The sequence below is a fragment of the Anastrepha obliqua genome, chromosome 5 (assembly GCF_027943255.1).
Source record: "Anastrepha obliqua isolate idAnaObli1 chromosome 5, idAnaObli1_1.0, whole genome shotgun sequence".
Lineage (NCBI taxonomy): Eukaryota > Metazoa > Arthropoda > Insecta > Diptera > Tephritidae > Anastrepha > Anastrepha obliqua.
The window spans coordinates 106,353,080-106,380,472 of NC_072896.1; the positions used below are offsets into that span (position 1 = coordinate 106,353,080).

The window sequence follows — 27,393 nt, forward strand, 5'->3', positions numbered from 1 at the left end:
GTATGTGTCTTGAAGTTTTCCACAAACGGAGAGGCCTAGAATTTTACGCCACCTCCGAACGGCAGGAGGTTTTTATCAGACGCTTTTTTCATGGCAGAAATACACCCATTAGAAAAAACTCTTTTTTATCAATTTATGTTTCATGCCCGGCGTTTTCAACCTGTGCAGTTTCGAATGGTGGTCACGCATCACAACCCATTCGACTACGGTGAATGTTTACATAATTTTCAAATGATGTTATCTCTGGATGAAGACGAGACGATCCCGTACCTTTTGTGTCACTGCCCTGCTCTATCCAGACGTAGACTCACCATTTTAGATAGATGAATTTGAAAGATCTTAGTTCAATTAATGAATTAAAAGATCTTAGTTCTGGGGAAATCAGGGATATTCTAAAACTTTTGAACTTTTAGGGGAGATAAGGATAAATTCCCCATGCGGCATTATAATGTGGACAACTGCTTCAACCTAACCTAACCTATCTCGCAAAGTGGAACCAATCTGGCAAAACGGAGGGTACTACTCAATTTAGAAGACTTTCAACACTTTTGCCAAAAAAAAAAAGTTGAAAATGCAATAATTATTAAACGTACAAAATATCTTCGGATACTGAGAGGGAGAGACAGTTTTTTATAGTAGTTCTTTAGTTCTGCTTTAAAATGTCAAGTAAAAGTATAATTTATTGGGTTGGATTGCGGATTTGTTTTAGAAAATCAAAGACAATTTTTTCATGAAACTTAAGGGGGGGGGGGAGGGTAGGCTCACAAAATCGAAATTTTTTTTCTTCACTCATCTTATAGTAAATCATTTCAAGAATGTTGTGTCAAAATTTTAAGTGGATCGGAGCAGAACTCTCAAAGTTATATCCTTTGTAGGCACTCTACCTCGAATGCGGAGCATCGATAATTTTTCAGAGTCATTTTTTCAAACGCGTTTTTCCCGAAACGACTTCTTAAAAGTCGGTGCCAATCACAACTCCGAAACTATTCAACCGATTCTTTTCAAATTTGGCACACGTTTTCTAAATCAAAAATACCTCCCCTTCCCCCCCACTGTTTTTTTTTATTTTTATTTTTTTTTAAGGTTGTTTTTCACTTACAAATATGGCGAAATTTTTCGCCAAAAATGCTCGTTTTACGTTTTTTTGCCACCAAAACTATTATACAAAAATGAAAAAAAAAAAAAATTTTATTAGTGGGGGGGGAGGGGGGGTTGGGGGGAGCATTACGCCATACTTTAACTGAAAAATTCGACGTTTTTAGTTTCAGATGATTCTACGACGAATGCCGATTGGCATTGCAGAGCACTTCTCGAAAAACATATCTCCAAAAAAACTCTGTCATGGGCTTATTTGTCAATATTTTATTATTAATATTTTTTAAAAACTTATTGAAAAGATGTACAATAACATGCAACTGATTTTATTAAAGTATCTTAAGCCATATTTCTGTAAAAAATTCAAAAAAAAAGTGTTTTTTTTAGCGCTAAACCCTACCACCCCCTTAATAACTTTATTTTGTAATGTATTGCCCATTTTGATCAATGATCTTTTGCCATCTTTCAGGCAGCATCATAATCCCACGTTCATAAAACTTCTGGCTTTTATTAGCAAAAAACTGAATTAGGTACGATTTGACATCATTCAAACAAAAAGTAAACAGATGGTGCAATGTCAGGACTATATGGTGGATGTGGCAAAACATCGCAACCAAGACAAAACATTAGCCGCGTGGCCACAGATGTGTGTGGCCTTGCATTTTCATGATGACAATACCTTTTCAATTTGCCAATTCGGGTCGCTTTTCTTCAAATGCATTGTTGAATTTCGTTAATTGTTCAATGTAGACATCAGAATTGATCGTTCGGTAAGAGTTCAAAGTAGACAATTCCTTTGTAATCCCACCAAACTAATAACAAAACCTTCTTTTGATGAATATCTGCTTTTGATGTTGTCTGAGTTGGTTCACTGGGCCTGCTCCACGAACTTTTCCGCTTGCTATTGTTGTAAACAACCCATTTTCCATCGCCAATTATCAGTCGTTGTAAAAATGGATCATTTTAATTACGTTTTTGTAGCAAATCGCAGCTGTTAATGCGTTGCGTTAAATGCGTTGATTTCAGTTCGTGAGGAACCCATGTATCGAGTTTTTGAACATAGCCAAGTTGTTTTAAGTGATTTTCAATGCATGTATGTATTTGATACATGAAGCTTCTCTGCAACCTCCCGTGTTCTACTGTGACGATCCGAATCGATTATTGCTTTGATTAGGGCGTCATCAACTTCAACTGGACGACCAGAGAATTTTTCATCTTTGAGTGAAAAATCACCAGAAAGAAATTTGGCAAACCAATTTTGACACTGCCATTATTTTAAGGCTTCGTCACCATAAACAGCACATAAATTTTTCTGAGCTTGCCATGCGGTTTTCCCTTTGCGGAAATAAAAAGCAAAATATGACGAAAATATTCCCTTTCATTTCCATTTTTCAACGAAAACTACGCAACCGATCAAAACACTTTTTTTACTGATTGACAGCTGAATTGCCAACTATCAAATAACAAAATGTGGTTTACATTTGTACTACGTCCTAAAAACCTAAAAATTCAACTGAAGCCATTTATGAGTGAAATCCGCAATTACTTAGTTGCCAAGCCAATATTATCAAGGAATACAAAAAAAAAAAACATTTAATTCATCTGTAAATGGCATATCCTTAATTAACCTTGTAATATAGTCACTATATCATTGAATTACTTTTCACACTCCAATAAAGCAAACATTCAAAAAATCTTTTATTTACTTACTGACTTCATTAGTGGCCAAAAATTACTCAGGTGCTACCTCAATTTTTTGCAACTAAAAGCATTTACTCAAAAGTGCTCCCCGCTCATTTCAAACATGTACCTTTTCGCTGTAATACCCATAAGTAGTTAGAAAGTATTAGTGCTCTTTGTCCACATATTCTTTCAAAATGACAGCCAGACATACATACATGCATCCATCCATGTACTCATACATGTGCACCCTATGTTGAACAATATTTTAGGCAGTTAAGTGGAAATTGCCCTTCTTAGTTGTGGCTTCCGGAAATTTGTCGTACATAGTTAGGCGACAATAATTGTACGTTGAAAACTATGTAACTATTTTGGACGGCCATTACCAAGTACCTACCCAATGCACTCGTATTGCTACTTCAAGCAAAACCAAAGATACATGTCTTACACGAGTGGAGGCCAGTTAAGTCGCTATGCCGCGGCATAGTAATTTGTGTCCTGTTGCAGTGAAGAGCTTTCACTTGTAGGTATACTTTTGTAATAAGCCGCATTGCTTTGAAATTTACTTTCCTCTAATAAATATGAAAGTTTTTCCAGCGGTTGGCAAATGGTAGATAAAGTTAAAAGGCCATGTAGTTTCTTATTTATTTATCTGTTTTTTGCAATTCAAGCAAGGCGTTGCAAAATTAGTAAGCGATACTTGTTAAAGTTCCAGCCAATAACTTCTGGTGTGAGAGCTGTAAGGTATCGTATGAAATTTTTGTCTAAAACTAGTAGTTATACGGAGGTGCAGGAAACTATGAGCGCTTCAAAATTATTCTAAACTTCAAGTTCATGCCCGCTGTAAGTAGATACGTACTGGATCCTTCTTCAGCCACAGACTCTCAAGTTAGGAAAGGACGGCGTGTAATACTTGGAAGCAGGGGCCAGTGAATATGTTCACAGGTGGTGCGATATAGAGTGAACAACATTGTAGAGAAGCCTTCTGTGAGGTACCTACTCCTCATTAGCCTTAATTTAGGTTATAGGGAGTATTTATACTTAAGTATCGCTCAAGTATTTATCCAGCGAAAAGTCTGCTATAAAAGGAACAGTTGATTGACTGCTGATTTCCGTAAACCGATTGGGAGATATACAAATTGATTCCGATAGGCCGATTGCCGCCAGAATCAAAAGTTAAGCTTACTGGTTGTATACTCATATGGGTATCACGTTACAGGGATATTGCAGAGAATTGTATGACTGATGACTTGATTAAGCAGCGAACTTGTGAGGTGGTTGCTTTACGCAAAAATGGATGGCGAATCGCGTGGCTTATCTGTGATCTGTTCTTGGTTGGGTGCGAGCGGTGAACAAGAACACCAGCATGCACTAGCTGTGGGAGAGTTGTTGTTGTTGTTGTTGGTGGTTGAACATTTCTGAGCTGAAAATGCTCCTAATTAGTGACCAGCACCGTTTTACTACCACTATCTCGTGTGAAGATGATGTTTTTTTTTTGTTTTTTTTTTGTTTGTTTCCAAGTCAGATCCATTTAGTGAGGTCCAAGTATAGCAGCAAATCCTTTATCTCTATGTCTGAGATTTCTTTAATTTGCTGTAAGAAAGGCTTACCGAAGGATCGGAGTCGTGCCCTGGCTAGTCCCGGACATTCACATAAATAGTGGAACAGACTCTCCTTCGCCCCTTCCGATTGACAGCTTCTACAGATAGGATTGAAGGGTAGATTGAGTCTAGCTGCATGATCCTCTACTTTCCAATGTCCTGTGAGGGTTGCAGTGATACGTGAAATGTTTGGCCGAGAACATCCTAGGAGGTCATTCGTCCTTTGGATTTTGTATGACGGCCATGTGTTTTTTGTTGTAATACATGTAGGTATTTGCTTCCATCTTCTTTCGGCTAAAGCATGATAGTATGACGCAATGGATGCTTTTAGTGTGTTTAGTGGGGTGGAGACTACCACCGCCTCTGCTATGTCTAGTGTCGAGCCCTTTCTTGCTAGCTCATCCGCTATCTCATTACCCCGTATGTTCCTATGACCGGGAACCCATATCAGGGTAATTTCAAGCCAATGGCTGAGCAGTTTCAGCTCCTCTCTACACTGTAAGACCAATTTGGATGAAATGTAGTTGGAGTCTAAGGCCTTAATAGCTGCTTGACTGTCTGAGAAGATAGCTACTCTTGCACCAACTTCCTTGTAGAGTTCTAGGGATTTGCATGCTTCTCTGATCGCTAAAAGTTCTGCCTGGAACACGGTGGCATAATCAGGAAGACGAATTGATTGAGATAGGTTGAGTGGCTCCGAATGGAAGCCAGCTCCCACACCACAGCTCATCTTAGAACCATCGGTATAAATTTCGATATCGTGTCTTCCAATCATCTCTCCTTTGCTCCACTCGGATCTCGGTGGAAAGCGTACCGTAAAGCCTTTCTTGAAGTTGAGGTCGGGGACTGTGTAGTCTGATCCGTTTGTGAGCAGCGGGGGTCCCTGTAGGAGGATCTTACTGTGACCGTACGGCCTTGTTGTCCAGTTTCCTATGTCTCTGAGCCTCACCGCGCTGCAAGTAGCTATTGTTTTAATATGTAAATCTAATGGCAATAGATGTGTTAGTACATTGAGCGCTTCAGTAGGACTGGTGCTAAGCGCTCCTGTAGTTAGGATACACGCTGTTCTTTGTATCTTGTTCAGCTTAGTTTTGTTGTATTTCCTTTCTGTTGCAGGCCACCAAACTAGTGCCGCATATGTTAGTATTGGCCTTACAATGGCTGTGTAGGACCAGTTGGATAATTTTGGTTGGATACCCCATTTTTTTCCCATCATTCTCTTACATGTGTAAAGTGCTATGTTCGCTTTCCTTACCCTGTACTCTACGTTGGACTTCCAGCTGAGTTTGGGGTCTAGGATAACCCCTAGGTATTTGGCCTGTTTGGTTAGCGTGAGGCAAACGCCGTTTAGTTTTGGGAGATTAAAGTTTGGCACCTTGGTTTTCTTGGTGAATAGCATCAGTTCAGTTTTTCTCGGGTTTACACTTAAACCACAGTCCGTGGCCCAATTGCTGAGTAATACCAGAGCTCCTTCCATAATCTCACTGATTGTGGTTGGAAACATTCCTCCGCGTACGCCACCACTTTAATTCCCTTTTGGTTAAATTTGGTGCGACTAGTAACCACAGTAGAGGGGATAAGATTCCTCCCTGAGGGGTTCCCCTGTTGACAGAGCGTTTTATCGTGCTGCTGACTACCTCACCGATGATTATTCTAGTTTTGAGCATGTTTTCTATCCATTCGTTGAGACCTATGTCTATGCCTAACATGTTAAGAGCCTAAATTATGGATCTTGTGGTAACATTGTTGAAGGCCCCTCTATGTCGAGAAAAGCGACTAGTGAGTATTGCTTGTATTCTATGCTCCCCTCAATCGCACTTACAACCTCGTGAAGAGCTGTCTCTGTGGATTTTCCTTTGAGATAGGCATGTTGAGGTGGTGAAATCGTTGAGTCTGTAATCTTTTCCCTGAGATATACATCCAACAATCGCTCGAGAGTTTTGAGGATGAAGGAGGATAGGCTGATGGGTCTGAAATCTTTCGCTGTATCATGACCGCGTCTACCAGCTTTAGGGATAAATATCACTTTTACCCTCCTCCAGCTCTTTGGTATGTGCCCTAGCATAAGCCTTTTCCTGAAAAAGACCTCCAGCCAAGGAATCGTCGTTTCTCGAGTGTTCCACAGCATGGCTGGGAATATCCCATCTGGACCGGCTGCCTTATATGGTTCAAAGTTTTTTATCGCCCATAATATTCTATCTTGGGATACGATGTGGTTGATTATAATGGGTGATAGTTTGGATGTTTGAACAGCTGTGGGAGAGAGTTGGAAAAAAAATATCTTAGCACTTTTTAGCTACCTGATTTCGAGAGGCTAAGATTGAGACAAGTTATGTCTCACTCATTAATTACGCCTGATGAGCTGTCAGCAGTGAATCTTTTCCATCGGAAATTCATAATTGTTTTCGCTTGAATATCTCCGTTTTCGCTTTCACTTTTCATCCATTAATTACTTCAACTTTGTCGTACCAAAAATAATGGACTCCTTCTTAATCATCTTTGGATTAACTAAATATTTGTTCAACAATGCAGATCCAAAATTAATGAACTCTGCGGAAATGGGCAGGTCACTATTTATTGGATACCGGGACACAAAGGAATAGAAGAAAATGATTCGCTTGCAGCGTTTGAGCACATCAGACAAATACCCATCACTGCCCTTTCTGAAAACGGGACTGAACTCATTCATTAACTCTGGAAACACAGTCGATGTGGGAACGTTCAACCTCGTACAAATCTACCAAAATTATACTAAGGACTTGGAATACGAAAATTCCAAAACTTTATTTTATCAATCTCTAGAACAGAAAATATTGGTTGGAGTACTGACGGGACGCTGTCTCACCCCACATCACACAGCCAAAATGGGACTAGTCCAGAGCTAAGCGTGCAACACATGCAATGAAGCGAATGCTAGGGTTAACTGGGAACACCTACTTTGCCACTGTCCTGCTCTTTATAGGGCTCGGAAAATGTGCCTAGGAACAACATATTTTTCATCCATGCAGAATAGTGCTGGCTAAAGGCTGAACGACTTGTTGAAACTCGCGAAGACGTGCATCAAGAATTACATAAAATAATAATTCGACTCCAAATACATAGCATTGGTAACACAATGGTCCCTAGAGGTTTAAGTAAGATCTTTTTACAGATCAGCCAGCACTACCTAACCTAATCATCCAAAAATACCCTCTTTAATCTAACGTTGAAGTGTAGTACTAAATTTTAATTTGGAGAATGTTTCCATGTGTAGAAATTCACACAAGTGGGGAAAGTTCCTGATCGCCATTCACTTGGAAGTGACCAGGTCAATTCTTCTGCATACGGTCCAAGGTGCTTACAACTTCCGAGCTTCTAACGGCACTAGACCGCCAATGATTTGGTTGATATTCCTCTTAAGGGGTAACACCACTGTACACGCGTAAAATAAACACGATTTTTAAAGAATTTTTTGTATAGAAGGAAAGGGGAAACAATCACTCTAATTTGGGAAGTTATTACTTATATACTAAAATAGAAAACTACAAAGTCTGATCGAAAAATTTTACAAAATGGCGGCATTGGAGACATTTTTGTAATGTGGTTTCTCTTGAAGGAGCTCCGCCGCACGCAGCACAGAGGGTGCAAATTTTAATCTGGAACAAAGAAACATTTTTTTTCTTAATCTAGATAAGAATAGCTAGAGAAACACGTAGGAGATTTAAAAAATATTTATATTTGTGGAATTAGCAAGCATTTGAAGGAAAAAACTCTATTTTGGACTAAAAAAACGGCACTTAAATAATTATAACAATCGTTTAAATTAATCTATGGAAAATCACCTACGCTCTTCTTTTAAGAAGGTTATTATACAGACGTAGTGAAAAACCTGATTAAAAATATTTAAGATTGTTTGAGTTATGCTGCGTGCCAATTTCAGAAAACGTGTTTTGAGAAAAACGCGTTTAAAGTTTGGAAATTTGGAGAAGTCGTTAGGTAACAGTCACTAACGCTTGGTTAAAAGCTTAAAATATTTATGAAATAAACTTCGGTAACGTATAAAACTTTTTGTTCTGTATTTTAAAAGGTTCAAAGAATTTTTTAAGCTTATAAAAAAAAAATCAATTTTTTGAAATTTCTACAGTGGTGTTACCCCTTAAGGGCCTTTATCGTTTGTATGATAAATTATTTCCAAAACAACGACTTTCAACGACTGCTTACAAAATACCGGTATGAAAAAATATATTTGTAGCTCCGAGATTTCCGAACATAGTTTCCCAAGCGGTTGTTATTTGATCAGATGTGTTACTTGGCGCTCTATCAAGCTGAAACTAAATATCGTTTAAGCTCATAACTATCGTCAATTTCAGTCCCCAAAAACTTCATAACAATATTTCCATCACCGAAATGACATTTTCAGCAGCACCTGCCCAAAGTCGTACTCAGGGTCTGCACCCAAGTGTTATTACAGCACACAACTCATGGAGTCGTTATATGACCACCATTAGAATCCATCCAATCCACCATTTTCCTGTCTTGTTTAGAGGATCCCGATAGCGCTTAGAATTTTCTCTATGAGTGTCCCACGTTTGCTAGAGCTACGAATTTTGGGTTCCGATGTCATGAGAGTGAGTAAAATTCGATCTCCCGCTCTAGAGGATATTTTCAGATTTACCAAAGAGTCTGGAAAATTCTGACACGTCTAACTACCTCTATTTCCCTATTATATCCTATCTCTTTCTTTCTGTTACTTCTATCCTTTCCTCCTTGACTATCTGCACTTTTAAATTCCAAGGCTTTGAATTCAATGGGCTTTTTAGCCTATTAGTGTTTTAGGAGTTACTATTCTCACGGTACTTCTTGGTCCACCTTTTTCAAATTTCAATTTCAAACTGTCACTTTCTACGTATAATTTGTCTTCAAGACAATCACGTGTGAGATTGCGGATCATCAAGTCCCACATAGATGTCGACATGAAAATATGACAACTAAAATTTATTTTTAATGTGATTTTGAAAGTCTGCAGCTGATTCCAGGTTGCTTGATCTTGTGAGTTCGGCACAATTTTCTTCCTTGATGATGGCGCTTAAATGGTTGGTATTCAAACTTGGGTAGGATTTAGTTAAGTTATTGCAAAAAACAACAGCCACATCTTAGGGTATTATGAACTCGGACGAGCAGAAAATCGCGTGGGAATAGATAACCGGGAATAGATCCTTCTTGATTGGCGCGATAACCGCTTACGCGGTTTTGGCCGAGTTTAACAAAGCGCGCCAGTCGTTTCTTTCTCGTGACAGCCGGCGCCAGTTGGCACACCAGGTGAAGCTAAATCCTTCTCCACCTGATCTTTCAAGCGTAAAAGAGGCCCTCGCCTTTGGTTTCATTCACTTGTAGGAAAAAAATGCATGCAGACCTTGAGAATGCTAGTGTTGCTAGAAATGAAGATGACTACAAATAATTCCACTAATTAAGCATTCTGTTGAAAAGGCGTGTGGCAGATTTTTTTGAAAATCACTTTTCCTTAGAAAATATGCATCAGTTGCTTTGCACATTTTAATACTACAGCTCATTTCTTTTATTTCTATACTTAAGCACTTCTTACTTAAATATTTTCATATTAAATATTTACCCTCGTAGACAAATGTATGTAAAAATAAACTTGAACAAGTGGGCATTTGGCTTTTATTCTTTCAATGATTAATTTCGCTTTTGAACAGCCAAAATGCCACATAACATTTTTGGCGGTTGAAAACTACATAAAACCCCACATAATGGCCAACGCGCCAAGTAGACAGCCAAGCGACCAACATTGTATTGCAGCCACTTTAGAAAATATCAGATGCAGTTGCGGACCACATGCCATGCACTTAAATATTTGCATATACGAGTACGAGTGTGCACACATTCGATGCTGGTAGTGAACTTAACTCTTAGTTACACATGCAGACGTACACGTTTGTTCATATCCATATCATGCATTTAACTTGGTGTAGATGGGCAGCTAACAAGGGACACAATACTCATGAACAGTCGGTAATATGCACGACAAGTTCACCAACGAGCAACACGACCAGCAGGCAGTCAAAGTCGACCACAGTGCACTGTGTATACATACCTATGTAAATGTAGCATACTTATTGGCGCATAAGCTAAAATGACAGTGTCACTGGCAGCCGAAAGCACAAGAAGGACGAACCGACTATACAAGTACGTAGCTGAGCTGAATTGAGGCAGCAGCATCATTACAATGAGAGCAACATAAATAAATAATTTCATGATTAGGTTACAAGTGTGCATCTAGGCGCAATGTACGCGTTGGCAGGCAGTCAATCTGTCAGTCAGTCAGTCTGAGTGAGTGGACGACAGGACAGTTGCGATATAATGAACTTTTTTGTTTGTCTATTTTTTCCTTTTACCCCTCCGTTCGAATGTGACCTCACAAAAACACAGACCAATACAAACCGCTGACATTCATGTATGAGTGAAAGTACTAGGTTGCGAAAAAAGGAGCTTAATTCTGTTGCAAGACGGAATAAGCTTGAATTTATATGGGCTCCAAGACACTGCGGTGTTCAATGGAATGAAATTGTCGGTGAATTGGCCAACTGTGCGTCAGCGGTTCGCCCACAGGAACCAGAGCCAATAATCGGAATCAGTTCCGCAGGAATCATGAATTGGATCAGCGATTATGTATGCTATGTACACAAAGAGTCTAGAACGCTGCAGAACTGCAAAGTGTTTTGTGACAAGCCCGAAAACTGTTGAACTTTCTTACAAAACTTGGAAGAAAAGATGTTTAGTTGATAGTCGGTATTACGGGACACAATCCATGGGGTCAACATATGACTACCATTGCAGTGGAATCATTGAGGACCCGAATTGCCTGTCTTGTTTAGAGGAGGCGGATAGCAGTGGGCATTTTCTCTGTGAATATCCCGCAAGGCTGCGAATTTTAGGGTCCGATATCATGACGACGAGTAAACTTCGTTCTCTCCAACTGGAGGATATTTATTATATTTAGATTTACCAAAGAATCTGGAAAATTCTGACAGGTTTAACTACCTCTATTTCTCTATTCGGCCTCGGTACAGCCTGCCATCCCTGAGGTTGTGGGTTCGTATCCCACGTAAAGCACGGTCCTCGCACTTTTCCAAATTTACCTCCTTTCCTCTTTTTCTAAAGAAAAAAAACCGCGGAAATAGCGCAGGCATGTGAAATTTAGCGAAGTCTTCAACCATCTGTCCGATCCTTCTGCCAGAAAAATGTGAGACACAGATGGCGCTCCAAGCAGTAAGAAGGCGTTGTTCCTAAGCAACGACAGGTGAGCATTCCCACTACTTAGGACTGGTAGCGGCAGGCTAATCACCTACCCTGTCAGAAATCAAAAACAGATTAACGAAACCAACGCAAGACTGAGTCTTGCCGAGGCTCTAGAGAAGTAAACAAGAAAAACAAAAAAAAATTCTCTATTCTATCCTATCTCTTTCTTTCTGATACTTCTGTCCTTTCCTCCTTGCCGATCTACCCTTTTTACTTTCCAGAGCATTAAATACAATGGGCTTTTTAGCCTGAATGTTTTAGGAGTTACCCAATTCCTCAGCGCTTCTTGGCTCGAGCTTTCAAATTTCATTTCATTTTCATAAGTTCTGCGGTTCGATAAGAAAAGGCATTGCAATGGCAAACCGAGTGTATTTCAGCCATGAAAAAACTCCTCATAAAAAATATCTGCCGTTCGGAGTCGGCTTAAAACTGTAGGTAGTTCCCTTTATTTGTGGAACAACATCAAGACTAAGACGCACGCCACAAATAGGAGCAGGAGCTTGGCCAGACACCCATAAAGGGTGTACGTATATATATATATATGTATTTGAACAATGGACAAAAAGATTGACCTCTAGTTACTCAGCTGCTATTCATTGGTGAGTTGATAGGCTCTGCCTTTTACTAGCATGAGCACTTGTAGAGTGCGGAACTTGTAACTAGAACGTATAATTGCTGGTCGGCTAGTGGGATAGCACGAAATCTTATGACAAGGCCTCTGAGTTGTTAATATTAATAATAATAGTTTAGAGCTTAAGCCCTTAATATTAGTGTGAACCGAACTTCTACCCAGTAGTGAATGTCTTGAGTATGCTTCACAAATGCGGCACCCATTGTCGCATGGTACTTTCGAAAAGCTTAATTATTAATCGGAGGTTGAATCCAGAAACTCGTAGGGCTACTGCTTCTCCGAAACTCTCTAATAAGCACTGTTACAGGCTTACACTCTAGAGCAAGCTTTTCTAAAGCTCGAAAATTTGTCAGAAGTCCTTCTTTATCGTTAATTCCTTTAACGATAAAGCGGTAAGTTTGTGGTCTGTGTTCAAATCACATCATTACGAACGCCGAAATGTATGCAACATATCATGTGTAAGAGATATGCCAATATGTATTCGCCTGCAACTACTATCCGGTATCTTCAGTAGTTAATTTTCATATGTATTTTTTTTTATATTTATTTAAGTTTTCACTTTCATTGCTTTCGTGTGCTCGTATATGTATGCATGCTGGTATTTACATTCAAGCTCGCTCCTCGTGCATCAGTTAGTCGAATGTTCACTTAAGTTCAGTTGTTTTGTGTGCGCTCACGCCTCATTTCTTGGCAAACACACTGTCGAGTAATGGCGTGTCTGCTGCGTTACAACAACGAGGACTCCCACAGAAAATGACTAAATGTTTGTCTGCCTGCGCGAATCGGTTGCATGGGCGGACTTGTGCTATTTTCCGACTCATTTTTGTGGAATTTTTTTTTTATTCTGTAGTCACTTGTGAGACATTCCTAGTTACTGCGAATGACAGTGACCGCTGTGTTAACTACATTTTGGTACTTTACACAGATACTTACTTATATAAATTTATAGACATACACACACTGTGCAATGTACCTATGTCTGTTTGTGTGTATGTATAATAGCGTATACATTTCCTAGCGCTTGTAAAATTTAGCACATTGCAGCAGTCATTCAGTTTTGCAGCTCATTCCTCTTCCGCATTTCACCTTCTCCATCGTTGAAAAACTTTGTCAGTCTGTACAAAATTTTTGTTCTGGCCACTAAAACAATTTCATTATTGCCTTTGTCAGCATCAGCATCTTTGCAGTGTCATTTACAATGACTTAACATTGTTATTATTGCTGTTGTTGGTTTCGGTTTTAGCGCTTGCTACAACGTAATTTAATTGTTGGCTGTGCCACTGATACCGAAATGTGTATTGGATATGCACCTGAGGTCTCTTATTCAAAAACTTTGTAGGCCATATCATTTAACAAGTTATAGAGCATTGAATACCTACGGTATTTTAAAAATATAAAAATATAATAAAATTTATAAATTTTTTTTAAGTATAGGACTATGAATAAGTTCCTTGCGGTTTTACAACAGATGGCGTAACTTGATTATTATTCCATCGATCCACATTTCCAAACATTCATTGGAGAGCTACTGTCGTAAGGCACAAACGTCAGTATAAGTTTTTTATTTGAAGCGTAAACAACAATATTTTTACCACACTTGAAAATGTCGAATTTCGTGCCAAATAATGTGTTTTTGCGGGGAATTCTTCTTCATTATTTTAATATGAAGAAAAAAGCAGCCGAAAGTCATCGTATCTTGGTGGAAGTTTATGGTGAGCATGCTCTAGCTGAGCGAACGTGCCAGAAGTGGTTTGCACGCTTTAAAAGTGGTGATTTTGGCTTGGAAGACGAAGAACGCGAGGGTGCGCCGCCAAAGTTCATGGATACCGAATTGGAGGAATTGCTCGATCAAGATCCGGCTCAAACGCAAGAAGAGGTTGCAAAAACTTTGGGAGTTGATCAATCAACCATTTCCAAACGTTTAAAAGCCATGGGAATGATCCGAAAGGTAGGCCATTGGGTGCCGTATGAATTGAAGCCAAGAGACGTTGAACGCCGTTTTATGGCATGCGAACAACTGCTTCAACGGCACAAAAGAAAGGGTTTTTTGCATCGAATTGTGACTGGCGATGAAAAGTGGGTCCATTACGACAATCCAAAATGTCGGGCAACGTATGGATACCCTGGCCATGCTTCAACATCGACGTCGGCGCAGAATATTCATGGCCTGAAGGTTATGCTGTATATCTGGTGGGACCAGCTGGGTGTTGTGTATTATGAGCTACTGAAACCGAATGAAACGATTACGGGGGATGTCTACCGACGACAATTGATGCGTTTGAGCGTTATTTTGCAACATGACAATGCTCGGCCACATGTTGCACAAGTGGTCAAAACATACTTAGAAACGCTCAAATGGGATGTCCTACCCCACCCGCCGTATAGTCCAGACCTTGCGCCATCCGATTACTATCTCTTCCGATCGATGCAACATGGCCTGGCTGACCAGCACTTCCGTAATTACGATGAAGTCAAAAAATGGATCGATTCGTGGATTGCGGCAAAACCGACCGAATTTTTCACAAAGGGAATCCGTGAATTGCCAGAAAGATGGGAAAAAGTAGTAGCAAGCGATGGACAATACTTTGAATATTAAATTTGTAACCATTTTACGTCAATAAAGTTTCAAATTTCGAAAAAAAACCGCACGAACTTATTCATAGTCCATTATTTACTTAGCTAAAACCTTTCTTGATTGGGACCCTTCTTAAAAATATCGTTATGCAGCTCATTGAAAAGTTCCTACTTCAGAAAGAAAGCTCATGAAACTACGAAAAACTGTGTGGAGACTGAACTAAACAGTGGCCCGAGATACCATAAAACTAAGCTACTTGTACAGGGTGCCACATAATACTTTTCATAACAATGTGGGCCAAAAGCAATCGAGTATTCTTTTAAGTAACCATGTTTAGGACCCAATGGAGTATTTTTCAATGGAAGCTCAAATTTGTTGTAAAGATACAACACTACCACTAATTCATATGCAAACATTTTTGTTCGACGGACAGTGCGGTGGATTCAACACAGTATCTACCTCTCTGCTGTCCCGGTTTTGGGAGTTCAAATTTATCTCCTCATTCATTTTTAGAGTGTCGGAGATCTTTCAATGTTGGTAATTATTCATCTGTTTTGTTTTTTGTATAATTAACCAGTTCAAATAGGTCCTGTTCATTATATATATTATATTTTTTGTAAGTCGAGCCCTTCTTTCCTTAGTGCAGCCACTTAAACCAAATCAGCCAAGCAGTTCATGCATTCTTTTTCTTAGCCTTTTATCATCTCCTCAGAAAAAATTAAAAATGAATTACTGCATGGCACCCCTAGCTCGTATTTTTCTATATACAATGTAATGCCGCAGTGGCGATTGACTCCAGCACACGCTAAATCGTATTTGCGAAAAGACAATTGTTCCTGCGTGCGCTGGAGGAATATTTAAGGCCTCCTCTATTCGCCACTTTTCTGCTCGCTATCTCTCTGCTTGGCTCACTTCACGAAACATTTGCACGTGAAAGTAACAACAAAGTTATCGAGCAAGATTTGGCACTAGCGAACAGATTTATACCACATAACTCTGGTATAACTCACTATTTTACAAACAAATGTAATTTTAGGTAGCTCTATTTGAGCGCTGCTAAGATATGTTTGTCTAAACCAGATGCTTCATATTTTCGTCTTTTGCTAACCCTTGGCGAAAAAAGGGGTCCTTACTGATCGACTCTTTCTCTGGCTCTCTGAGAGCGCTGAGAGAAATACTGTGCTGTTATAGCAAGAAAGAGATTGCCGGTAAGTCCGAGCTGGGCATGATTTCATATCATTTGAAATATAATGCAAAGCACATATTTTTCTATCTACAATGTAATGCTGCAGTGACGATTCACCCAAGCGCCCGCTAAATTCTATCTATGAAAATACAGTCGCTATTGCGCGTACTGGTGTGAAATTCACTAATCGACTCTTTCTCTGGTCTCTGAGAAATATTGTGCTATTATAGTAAGAAAAAGTTTGCCTGTAAGGAGGTGTTGGACAAGCTTTCATATCACTTGAATTTTTAAGTGGGTCAAAGTGGCGTAAGAGATTATAACATCAGTTATTGAAAAAAAGAAAGATAGTCTAGCATTGGTCTACAACGAACTGGATAAAGAAGTGCTCATGTGAATTCTACAAGACAAATGAGGTTGCACAACTTTGTAGTCAAAATACGATATTTTATCCTCCTTGATTGAGGAAAACTTTCGCTTGAAGAGGAATGATAGCCACATCATTTATCGAGCATTTGTTTATGCACATTTTTTCAATTCCCGCCTTACTGGTATATAAAATATTATGATTATGAACTTAATCACATGTTAAATACGTTTTTTTGTGGAAAGTGAGTTAAACCCACCGGCTGATACTAGTTTTGATTTATTGAAGACAGCGTTGAAGGTTTCGCTAGGGAAAATAAAAAAAGTTTCAAAGAATGAAGAAGTATCTGTTAGATTTGGAAGACGTACTTTAAAGGCAACAAAATGCCTAAGTGGTCGTGATTCCATGAAAATATTATGATTATTTTTCTAGGGGAAAATCAATAAGTTGTTTATAATTTTTTAATGTCAATGATTTTTGAATCCAGAAAATTAAACAAAGTGTATTCTATTTAACTATTCAGTCCGTCCCTTCTCAAAACCGGTCGATACTTGAAGTGATAGATGCTATGTAAAATTACTTTATAAAAACAATAATAAATTCATGAAAATTTTATAAAGATGAAAACATGGTACAAATTATAAAAAAAAACTATTCACATATACGTAAGTACCTAGCAATGCATGAAACTCAATCAAAACTCTACAAAAAATCGATAAAACAACGTGTTCAAAAATACTAGAAGTAAAATAATAAATAATAAAAACATACATACGTATATGTAAAACGCAACGCAGCAAAATGTGGACACCAGAATCGGAAATTAATTCCATTGCAATGGCCACAACGATGCGTCATTCGCAGTCATCATCATCAGGTGAGTTTTCAAAATGTGGGGAAGGAGAAAAGGAATTGCATTTAAACCGTTGCGTGTACAAGGGCGAAAGGTTTTGTTAAACGAAAAAACTATAAACATTTAAAGTCGAGTATCTTCAACAAATAGGGTATTTTCATACCCAAACTAGCTGGCGCGTGCGGCTTCGCTTGCGTATGAAATGAAATACTGAATAATAGTTACCGCGTATACATAAAACGTTTAACATTTTTGAAAAGGAAAGGCAAAGAATTTCTGTTAATAGTTGACATTTTCATTTATCTAACGTATTTTATAAGACAATCTCAATACGTTTTGTATAAAAAAATAGGTGGCAACGCCGTTACAAAAATTATTTTTAATTGAAATGTTCTCAATTACAATTTGTGTGAGGCCCTAATGCTTAATTCACCTGTATCATTATTTACCATTTTGGAGCTAGGTGGCAACGCTATACAAAAATAATTTCAATTACAGCTTCTTTTTTATACAAATATCCAATCCTTTAATTATTTTTTTTTTTATAAAAATTAAGGTTTTCTATAAAATTAGGTGGCAACGCCTTTTGAAATTATTAGTGAATTAAAGCTATCTTTTAATTGATATACATATATATATACAAGGTGAAGTCCAAATTAAACAAGACTGGGCTAAAATAGAATCAACAGGAGCTTTGAGAACTTGGAGTTTATTTATTCAATATAGTCCCCTCTGACCTCGATACACTGTTTTGCGCGATCTAAAAGCTTTTTGAAAGAGTGTTTCAGGCCATTAACAGGAATGTCCTTCAAGACGTTTTCCTTTCTTGGCCAAAAGCAATTTTCCGAAAAGGTAGAAGTCACAGGGAGTCATATCAGGCGAATATGATGAGTGATTGATGGTTAAAATGCGATTTCTAGTCAAAAATCAGTCACAGGAGTGGATCGATGAGATGGTGCATTATCATGCAATAAGCGCCAGCTTCCTCCTTCGCGGTATTCAGGGCGAATTCGACGAATGCGATGCAACAAACGTTTCAAAACGCCAAGTTAAAAAATTGCATTACCGATTTGGCCCTTTGGCACGAGCTCCTTGTGGACAATTCTCTTGGAATCGTAAAAACAAATGAGCATCGACTTGATTTTTGACTTCTCCGAACGCGATTTTTGGGTGGTGGGTCGTCTGGGGCCTTCCATTCGACATTTTGACGCTAAGTTTCAGGTTCATGTTGGAAACACCACGTTTCATCACCACAATGTTGTAAAGGAAGTTCTCATCTTTTTTCGCCTCTTTAATGAGGCCTTTCGAATGTTGAATTCTGAACAATTTTTAGTCCTCAGTTAACTTGTCCGGAATGAAACTTGCACAGACCTTTCGTAAACTCAAGTGATCAGTTGAAATGCGATAAATCGATGTTTTGGAGATAATTCACTCCGATACCACGAATTTCAATGATGGTTTCGGTTCATTTTTGATAAATTTACGAACAATTTCGATGGAGTTTTCGGTGACTACTGATTTTGGGCGGCCCGTATGTTGATTGTCATTTATGTCCTGACAACCATCTCTGAAACGTGTAAGCCACTCATGAACTCTGGTACGAGATAGACAATAATCGCCATAAACTTGTTTCATCCATTCAAATGTTTCGCTAAACGTTTTTTTTTTTTTCGTTTCATGTTCGCTCTTTGTTCCAAACTCAGTTTTGTACCGATGACACAAACATACTGACACTTTAGATGTAATGAATGTCACCAAGCTTTCAGTGGAAGTCAGCTAGGGTTGTAACTTCCAACTCACCAACTTCTTAAAAAGATGGCGCCATCAAAAACATTTTTATGACGCCAGTCTTGTTTATTTTGGACTTTACCTTGTAATACAAAAGTCAAAGCCAATGAGACCGAAAGGCGATGCTATTTTTGTAATCTAAACGCCCCTAAGGATGGAAGATTCACCAGGTTTGTTCTTTAAGTATGGGGAAAAAGAAAAATGAGGGGAACTTCGGCTGCACGTCACTTCAGAGATTCAGCCGAATTTTGCACGATCATTTCACATGTATTCACACACTCGTCCAACAGTCGTTGCTCAGACGGCAACGAAGTGCCATTGGTTGGTTTTTTGCGTATATTACCAAAGGAATCTGAGTTTTTTTGTAAACACATCCCCTCGCTCAGAGCCGAATAACGCCCTACTAAAGAGCACACCTTCAAAAATCTTCTCACCATGTGATACACCTACTAAAGAACTAAGTCATTGTCATTAACGTTGATTTTCGCACAACTTTAGTGAGAATAAAAAACTTTTGTCATTCAGCTGATGCTGAAAGTTTCGCACTTGATTGAATCGGATTAGTTGAGTCTTTTGGCAGAAGCACAAAACTTTAGGAATTTTTGTCAGCGAAAAATCAGTAAACAAAAGAAAATCATTGCCAAGGCTTATAAAGACTTAAAAATGTATAAAAAAATCAGAGCAAAGTTGTGTTTTGCTTTTTTATTTCAAGAAGCAGAAGAAAAACGCGCATTGCGAACTCGTCTTGTCTGCACGGGCTCATTGCCGAGTGTTATGAAATTTTTTTTTTTTTGTAAATGGTGAAACTGCCTGCAACTGCCAATCTCGACCAGCTCATTTCTTTATTTGGCATGAAATTCTACCTAAAGCAATTCGAAATATATGTACGTTGGTTTTAAATTCGCCCACTACGTGGCCAACGCGCTCACAAACTGCTCACGTGCCACTAACACTCCTGCAATTGAACGCAGCCCGGCAGGGAAATCCATCCATGTAACGAACTCGTGAGAATCATAACTACCACGTATTTCATCGCTTTTCCACATAAACAACCAGTGGAATGCTTCAATTATATTCGGATGCATCCCACTTTCAAGACTTCAGAGAGCAGATGTCGCTGTTTGTGTCATGAGGAGCACCGTACTTCGCAATTAGCGGAGTGCTACTAGTTCTGCACCTGAAAATGGGTTCACAAGTTTGGGTTTTCTCGACAGGTTCCAAGCGCACACATATACATATACATGTGAGTATGCATGTTGTATTTGCAATTTGGGTCAAAGCCAAAAGCATTATGCAATTCATTGCATACTTAAAGGCCTCCCAAATAGCGAATGTCTGCGCACATGTGTATGAATGGACGATTTGCTGATTTCCATTCACAAGCACAACTCTTCTATTCAGGCTCACTCACATTCTTATGCACTTATAGGTACATACATATGTACCTACATATATACTTATGAACTTATGTGTATACATTTTGAGCTCAGATGCGCTTGCCACGCAAAGAATGTATGTGGAACTGTGTGTGTGAAAAAAATCCTTGCAGCAATTAAGGCGCAAAAGCAAGCTATGCAAATTCGCACAAACCATCATGCATATTTCAGCTATGCCTGAAAATCTCTGCACGTTCGTATGCCATTTATGACTTCGAGTATATACATACATACAAACATACAAGTACAAATAAAAGTAAGCTTGGCATTTTTACTGTTTTTTTACCGTTGCTCGTTTACCGCATAGAAGTCATTAGTGCTGAATTTTGTGTGGGCTTTAAATTTCGTATTTTGTGTTTAATAAAAATCATATTTAAGCAGATTATTCTTCAAGAAATCAGAGAATAATGAAGAAAACTTAAGTAAAATCAGCTGCATCGTCGCTGCTGCCATGGAATGGCTGTTAAATTCAACAGCCGGCAATGGAAAGAGTTATTCCGCCAGCGCTATGAATCGGTAATATTTTTAGCATCTTTAGTAATCATGCCATAGATGACGTTTGATGAGAGACTGAAGAAAAGTCAAATACACCTGACCCTAATAAATAATAATGACCTTAAAAAACATCTGTTCGTTGAACTAAGCCAAGGCTCGTTGTTTTAAGGCTGTTTGCTATTTTTACTGGGAAATGATCGGCTAGCACCAACATCAGAGAGATTGGTGCCGCTTATAAGACATTAGAAAAATCTAAAGAAGCGGTTGAGCGCCTTCGAGTAGACGTTTACTTTTTTGAGGAAAGAGAAATAAACCTGCAGGCATTTCGATAAAAATCTCTGTATAATCTACCCCACCATACCTATAGGCAATTTTAACAATTGGACTAGTAGATTCTAACTTAGGCAATCCAAGACTTTGCTGTACCGGCTTTAAATTTTTCGCGGCCATCATAAAATTAGCACACCCAGCAAAGGTTTCTCTTAACTGCGTTCAAAACTATTAAAGGCAGTGCTATCTTCTAAATCTTCCAGGGTGGGCCATGTAAAATGTGCTTTTTGAACCGGCTTTAAAAAAAAATTGTATCAATATTTTTTCAAACTTTTTTTTTATTTTGAAGATTGAACATTGTCATTTATGAATGAAAAATAATATCGTTCAAATGACTGCCACGAATGAAGAAGTATCTGTTAGATTTGGAAGACGTACTTTAAAGGCAACAAAATGCCTAAGTGGTCGTGATTCCATGAAAATATTATGATTATTTTTCTAGGGGAAAATCAATAAGTTGTTTATAATTTTTTAATGTCAATGATTTTTGAATCCAGAAAATTAAACAAAGTGTATTCTATTTAACTATTCAGTCCGTCCCTTCTCAAAACCGGTCGATACTTGAAGTGATAGATGCTATGTAAAATTACTTTATAAAAACAATAATAAATTCATGAAAATTTTATAAAGATGCTCGCGTTTTCTAGCAATAAACTAAGTAATATTAGACTTAAAAACTAAACATTGAAAACATGGTACAAATTATAAAAAAAAACTATTCACATATACGTAAGTACCTAGCAATGCATGAAACTCAATCAAAACTCTACAAAAAATCGATAAAACAACGTGTTCAAAAATACTAGAAGTAAAATAATAAATAATAAAAACATACATACGTATATGTAAAACGCAACGCAGCAAAATGTGGACACCAGAATCGGAAATTAATTCCATTGCAATGGCCACAACGATGCGTCATTCGCAGTCATCATCATCAGGTGAGTTTTCAAAATGTGGGGAAGGAGAAAAGGAATTGCATTTAAACCGTTGCGTGTACAAGGGCGAAAGGTTTTGTTAAACGAAAAAACTATAAACATTTAAAGTCGAGTATCTTCAACAAATAGGGTATTTTCATACCCAAACTAGCTGGCGCGTGCGGCTTCGCTTGCGTATGAAATGAAATACTGAATAATAGTTACCGCGTATACATAAAACGTTTAACATTTTTGAAAAGGAAAGGCAAAGAATTTCTGTTAATAGTTGACATTTTCATTTATCTAACGTATTTTATAAGACAATCTCAATACGTTTTGTATAAAAAAATAGGTGGCAACGCCGTTACAAAAATTATTTTTAATTGAAATGTTCTCAATTACAATTTGTGTGAGGCCCTAATGCTTAATTCACCTGTATCATTATTTACCATTTTGGAGCTAGGTGGCAACGCTATACAAAAATAATTTCAATTACAGCTTCTTTTTTATACAAATATCCAATCCTTTAATTATTTTTTTTTTTATAAAAATTAAGGTTTTCTATAAAATTAGGTGGCAACGCCTTTTGAAATTATTAGTGAATTAAAGCTATCTTTTAATTGATATACATATATATATACAAGGTGAAGTCCAAATTAAACAAGACTGGGCTAAAATAGAATCAACAGGAGCTTTGAGAACTTGGAGTTTATTTATTCAATATAGTCCCCTCTGACCTCGATACACTGTTTTGCGCGATCTAAAAGCTTTTTGAAAGAGTGTTTCAGGCCATTAACAGGAATGTCCTTCAAGACGTTTTCCTTTCTTGGCCAAAAGCAATTTTCCGAAAAGGTAGAAGTCACAGGGAGTCATATCAGGCGAATATGATGAGTGATTGATGGTTAAAATGCGATTTCTAGTCAAAAATCAGTCACAGGAGTGGATCGATGAGATGGTGCATTATCATGCAATAAGCGCCAGCTTCCTCCTTCGCGGTATTCAGGGCGAATTCGACGAATGCGATGCAACAAACGTTTCAAAACGCCAAGTTAAAAAATTGCATTACCGATTTGGCCCTTTGGCACGAGCTTCTTGTGGACAATTCTCTTGGAATCGTAAAAACAAATGAGCATCGACTTGATTTTTGACTTCTCCGAACGCGATTTTTGGGTGGTGGGTCGTCTGGGGCCTTCCATTCGACATTTTGACGCTAAGTTTCAGGTTCATGTTGGAAACACCACGTTTCATCACCACAATGTTGTAAAGGAAGTTCTCATCTTTTTTCGCCTCTTTAATGAGGCCTTTCGAATGTTGAATTCTGAACAATTTTTAGTCCTCAGTTAACTTGTCCGGAATGAAACTTGCACAGACCTTTCGTAAACTCAAGTGATCAGTTGAAATGCGATAAATCGATGTTTTGGAGATAATTCACTCCGATACCACGAATTTCAATGATGGTTTCGGTTCATTTTTGATAAATTTACGAACAATTTCGATGGAGTTTTCGGTGACTACTGATTTTGGGCGGCCCGTATGTTGATTGTCATTTATGTCCTGACAACCATCTCTGAAACGTGTAAGCCACTCATGAACTCTGGTACGAGATAGACAATAATCGCCATAAACTTGTTTCATCCATTCAAATGTTTCGCTAAACGTTTTTTTTTTTTTCGTTTCATGTTCGCTCTTTGTTCCAAACTCAGTTTTGTACCGATGACACAAACATACTGACACTTTAGATGTAATGAATGTCACCAAGCTTTCAGTGGAAGTCAGCTAGGGTTGTAACTTCCAACTCACCAACTTCTTAAAAAGATGGCGCCATCAAAAACATTTTTATGACGCCAGTCTTGTTTATTTTGGACTTTACCTTGTAATACAAAAGTCAAAGCCAATGAGACCGAAAGGCGATGCTATTTTTGTAATCTAAACGCCCCTAAGGATGGAAGATTCACCAGGTTTGTTCTTTAAGTATGGGGAAAAAGAAAAATGAGGGGAACTTCGGCTGCACGTCACTTCAGAGATTCAGCCGAATTTTGCACGATCATTTCACATGTATTCACACACTCGTCCAACAGTCGTTGCTCAGACGGCAACGAAGTGCCATTGGTTGGTTTTTTGCGTATATTACCAAAGGAATCTGAGTTTTTTTGTAAACACATCCCCTCGCTCAGAGCCGAATAACGCCCTACTAAAGAGCACACCTTCAAAAATCTTCTCACCATGTGATACACCTACTAAAGAACTAAGTCATTGTCATTAACGTTGATTTTCGCACAACTTTAGTGAGAATAAAAAACTTTTGTCATTCAGCTGATGCTGAAAGTTTCGCACTTGATTGAATCGGATTAGTTGAGTCTTTTGGCAGAAGCACAAAACTTTAGGAATTTTTGTCAGCGAAAAATCAGTAAACAAAAGAAAATCATTGCCAAGGCTTATAAAGACTTAAAAATGTATAAAAAAATCAGAGCAAAGTTGTGTTTTGCTTTTTTATTTCAAGAAGCAGAAGAAAAACGCGCATTGCGAACTCGTCTTGTCTGCACGGGCTCATTGCCGAGTGTTATGAAATTTTTTTTTTTTTGTAAATGGTGAAACTGCCTGCAACTGCCAATCTCGACCAGCTCATTTCTTTATTTGGCATGAAATTCTACCTAAAGCAATTCGAAATATATGTACGTTGGTTTTAAATTCGCCCACTACGTGGCCAACGCGCTCACAAACTGCTCACGTGCCACTAACACTCCTGCAATTGAACGCAGCCCGGCAGGGAAATCCATCCATGTAACGAACTCGTGAGAATCATAACTACCACGTATTTCATCGCTTTTCCACATAAACAACCAGTGGAATGCTTCAATTATATTCGGATGCATCCCACTTTCAAGACTTCAGAGAGCAGATGTCGCTGTTTGTGTCATGAGGAGCACCGTACTTCGCAATTAGCGGAGTGCTACTAGTTCTGCACCTGAAAATGGGTTCACAAGTTTGGGTTTTCTCGACAGGTTCCAAGCGCACACATATACATATACATGTGAGTATGCATGTTGTATTTGCAATTTGGGTCAAAGCCAAAAGCATTATGCAATTCATTGCATACTTAAAGGCCTCCCAAATAGCGAATGTCTGCGCACATGTGTATGAATGGACGATTTGCTGATTTCCATTCACAAGCACAACTCTTCTATTCAGGCTCACTCACATTCTTATGCACTTATAGGTACATACATATGTACCTACATATATACTTATGAACTTATGTGTATACATTTTGAGCTCAGATGCGCTTGCCACGCAAAGAATGTATGTGGAACTGTGTGTGTGAAAAAAATCCTTGCAGCAATTAAGGCGCAAAAGCAAGCTATGCAAATTCGCACAAACCATCATGCATATTTCAGCTATGCCTGAAAATCTCTGCACGTTCGTATGCCATTTATGACTTCGAGTATATACATACATACAAACATACAAGTACAAATAAAAGTAAGCTTGGCATTTTTACTGTTTTTTTACCGTTGCTCGTTTACCGCATAGAAGTCATTAGTGCTGAATTTTGTGTGGGCTTTAAATTTCGTATTTTGTGTTTAATAAAAATCATATTTAAGCAGATTATTCTTCAAGAAATCAGAGAATAATGAAGAAAACTTAAGTAAAATCAGCTGCATCGTCGCTGCTGCCATGGAATGGCTGTTAAATTCAACAGCCGGCAATGGAAAGAGTTATTCCGCCAGCGCTATGAATCGGTAATATTTTTAGCATCTTTAGTAATCATGCCATAGATGACGTTTGATGAGAGACTGAAGAAAAGTCAAATACACCTGACCCTAATAAATAATAATGACCTTAAAAAACATCTGTTCGTTGAACTAAGCCAAGGCTCGTTGTTTTAAGGCTGTTTGCTATTTTTACTGGGAAATGATCGGCTAGCACCAACATCAGAGAGATTGGTGCCGCTTATAAGACATTAGAAAAATCTAAAGAAGCGGTTGAGCGCCTTCGAGTAGACGTTTACTTTTTTGAGGAAAGAGAAATAAACCTGCAGGCATTTCGATAAAAATCTCTGTATAATCTACCCCACCATACCTATAGGCAATTTTAACAATTGGACTAGTAGATTCTAACTTAGGCAATCCAAGACTTTGCTGTACCGGCTTTAAATTTTTCGCGGCCATCATAAAATTAGCACACCCAGCAAAGGTTTCTCTTAACTGCGTTCAAAACTATTAAAGGCAGTGCTATCTTCTAAATCTTCCAGGGTGGGCCATGTAAAATGTGCTTTTTGAACCGGCTTTAAAAAAAAATTGTATCAATATTTTTTCAAACTTTTTTTTTATTTTGAAGATTGAACATTGTCATTTATGAATGAAAAATAATATCGTTCAAATGACTGCCACGACTAGCCTTACAGTAGGCCATTCGATCAACCCAATTTTTAAGCACATTTTCGATTGTTTGGGCTCCAATTTCATGAATGGCAACTTCGATTTCGTGTTTTAAAGCACCACTCGTCTCTGGATGGTTCGCATCGCATTTGTCCTTAACGGCTCCCCACAAAAAATAGTCCAACGGGCTTAAATCACAGCTCCGAGGCGGCCAATTGATATCGTAATTTCGACTGATTATTCGGTTTTCAAAAACGGTAGCCAAAAGTTCGAGTGTAACTTTGGTAGTGTGACAAGTTGCACCGTCCTGTTGAAACCAAATGTCGTCCATGTCATCCTCTTCAATTTTTGGAAACAAAAACTCGTTGAACATGTCATGGTAACGCTCGCCATTTACTGTGACCGCGGAAGAAGAAGAAGGCTCACCACTTGGAAATAGGTTTTCAATATTTCCCAATTTTGTTGAAGCGTATAGCGTCCCATTTCGTAAATGTCAAACCTTTAAGTAAATTATGAACACATTTTATATGTCATTTGTGTTACCATTCTCAAAAAAATAGGTGGTTCAAAAAGCAAAGGCCATATGGCCCACCCTGTACTTAAGTACTGTACTCGTAATAATAATCTTGCAACTCCTAATTGCTGGGTTCTTTGAACATTCGTGGTTTGGTTGGTTGGTTGAAGTGCTGATTCATCCAGAACCCAACTAGCGCTTCCGCACCATTTTGTTGCCACATCTTCGTTACCAACTTGTTTAACGGTTA

General features: G+C 38.3%; 1 protein-coding gene across 5 annotated transcripts in view; it reads left to right on the plus strand.

The window, feature by feature from the left end:
* LOC129247554 (apoptosis-resistant E3 ubiquitin protein ligase 1) overlaps nt 1-27,393 on the plus strand; it is a 73,806-nt gene that overhangs the window by 17,084 nt on the left and 29,329 nt on the right. Inside the window, exon 2 of one of the 5 annotated variants that reach the window (XM_054886721.1) lies at nt 21,964-22,274. The exons of 2 other annotated variants lie outside the window; for them this stretch is intronic. In XM_054886721.1, coding sequence (XP_054742696.1) covers nt 22,199-22,274 — 76 coding nt within the window. In that variant the 5' untranslated portion in view covers nt 21,964-22,198. Of the gene's footprint in view, nt 1-21,878; nt 22,275-27,393 lie in introns of those variants that run through there. 2 more of the 5 variants (XM_054886722.1, XM_054886720.1) reach the window with 2 other exon arrangements.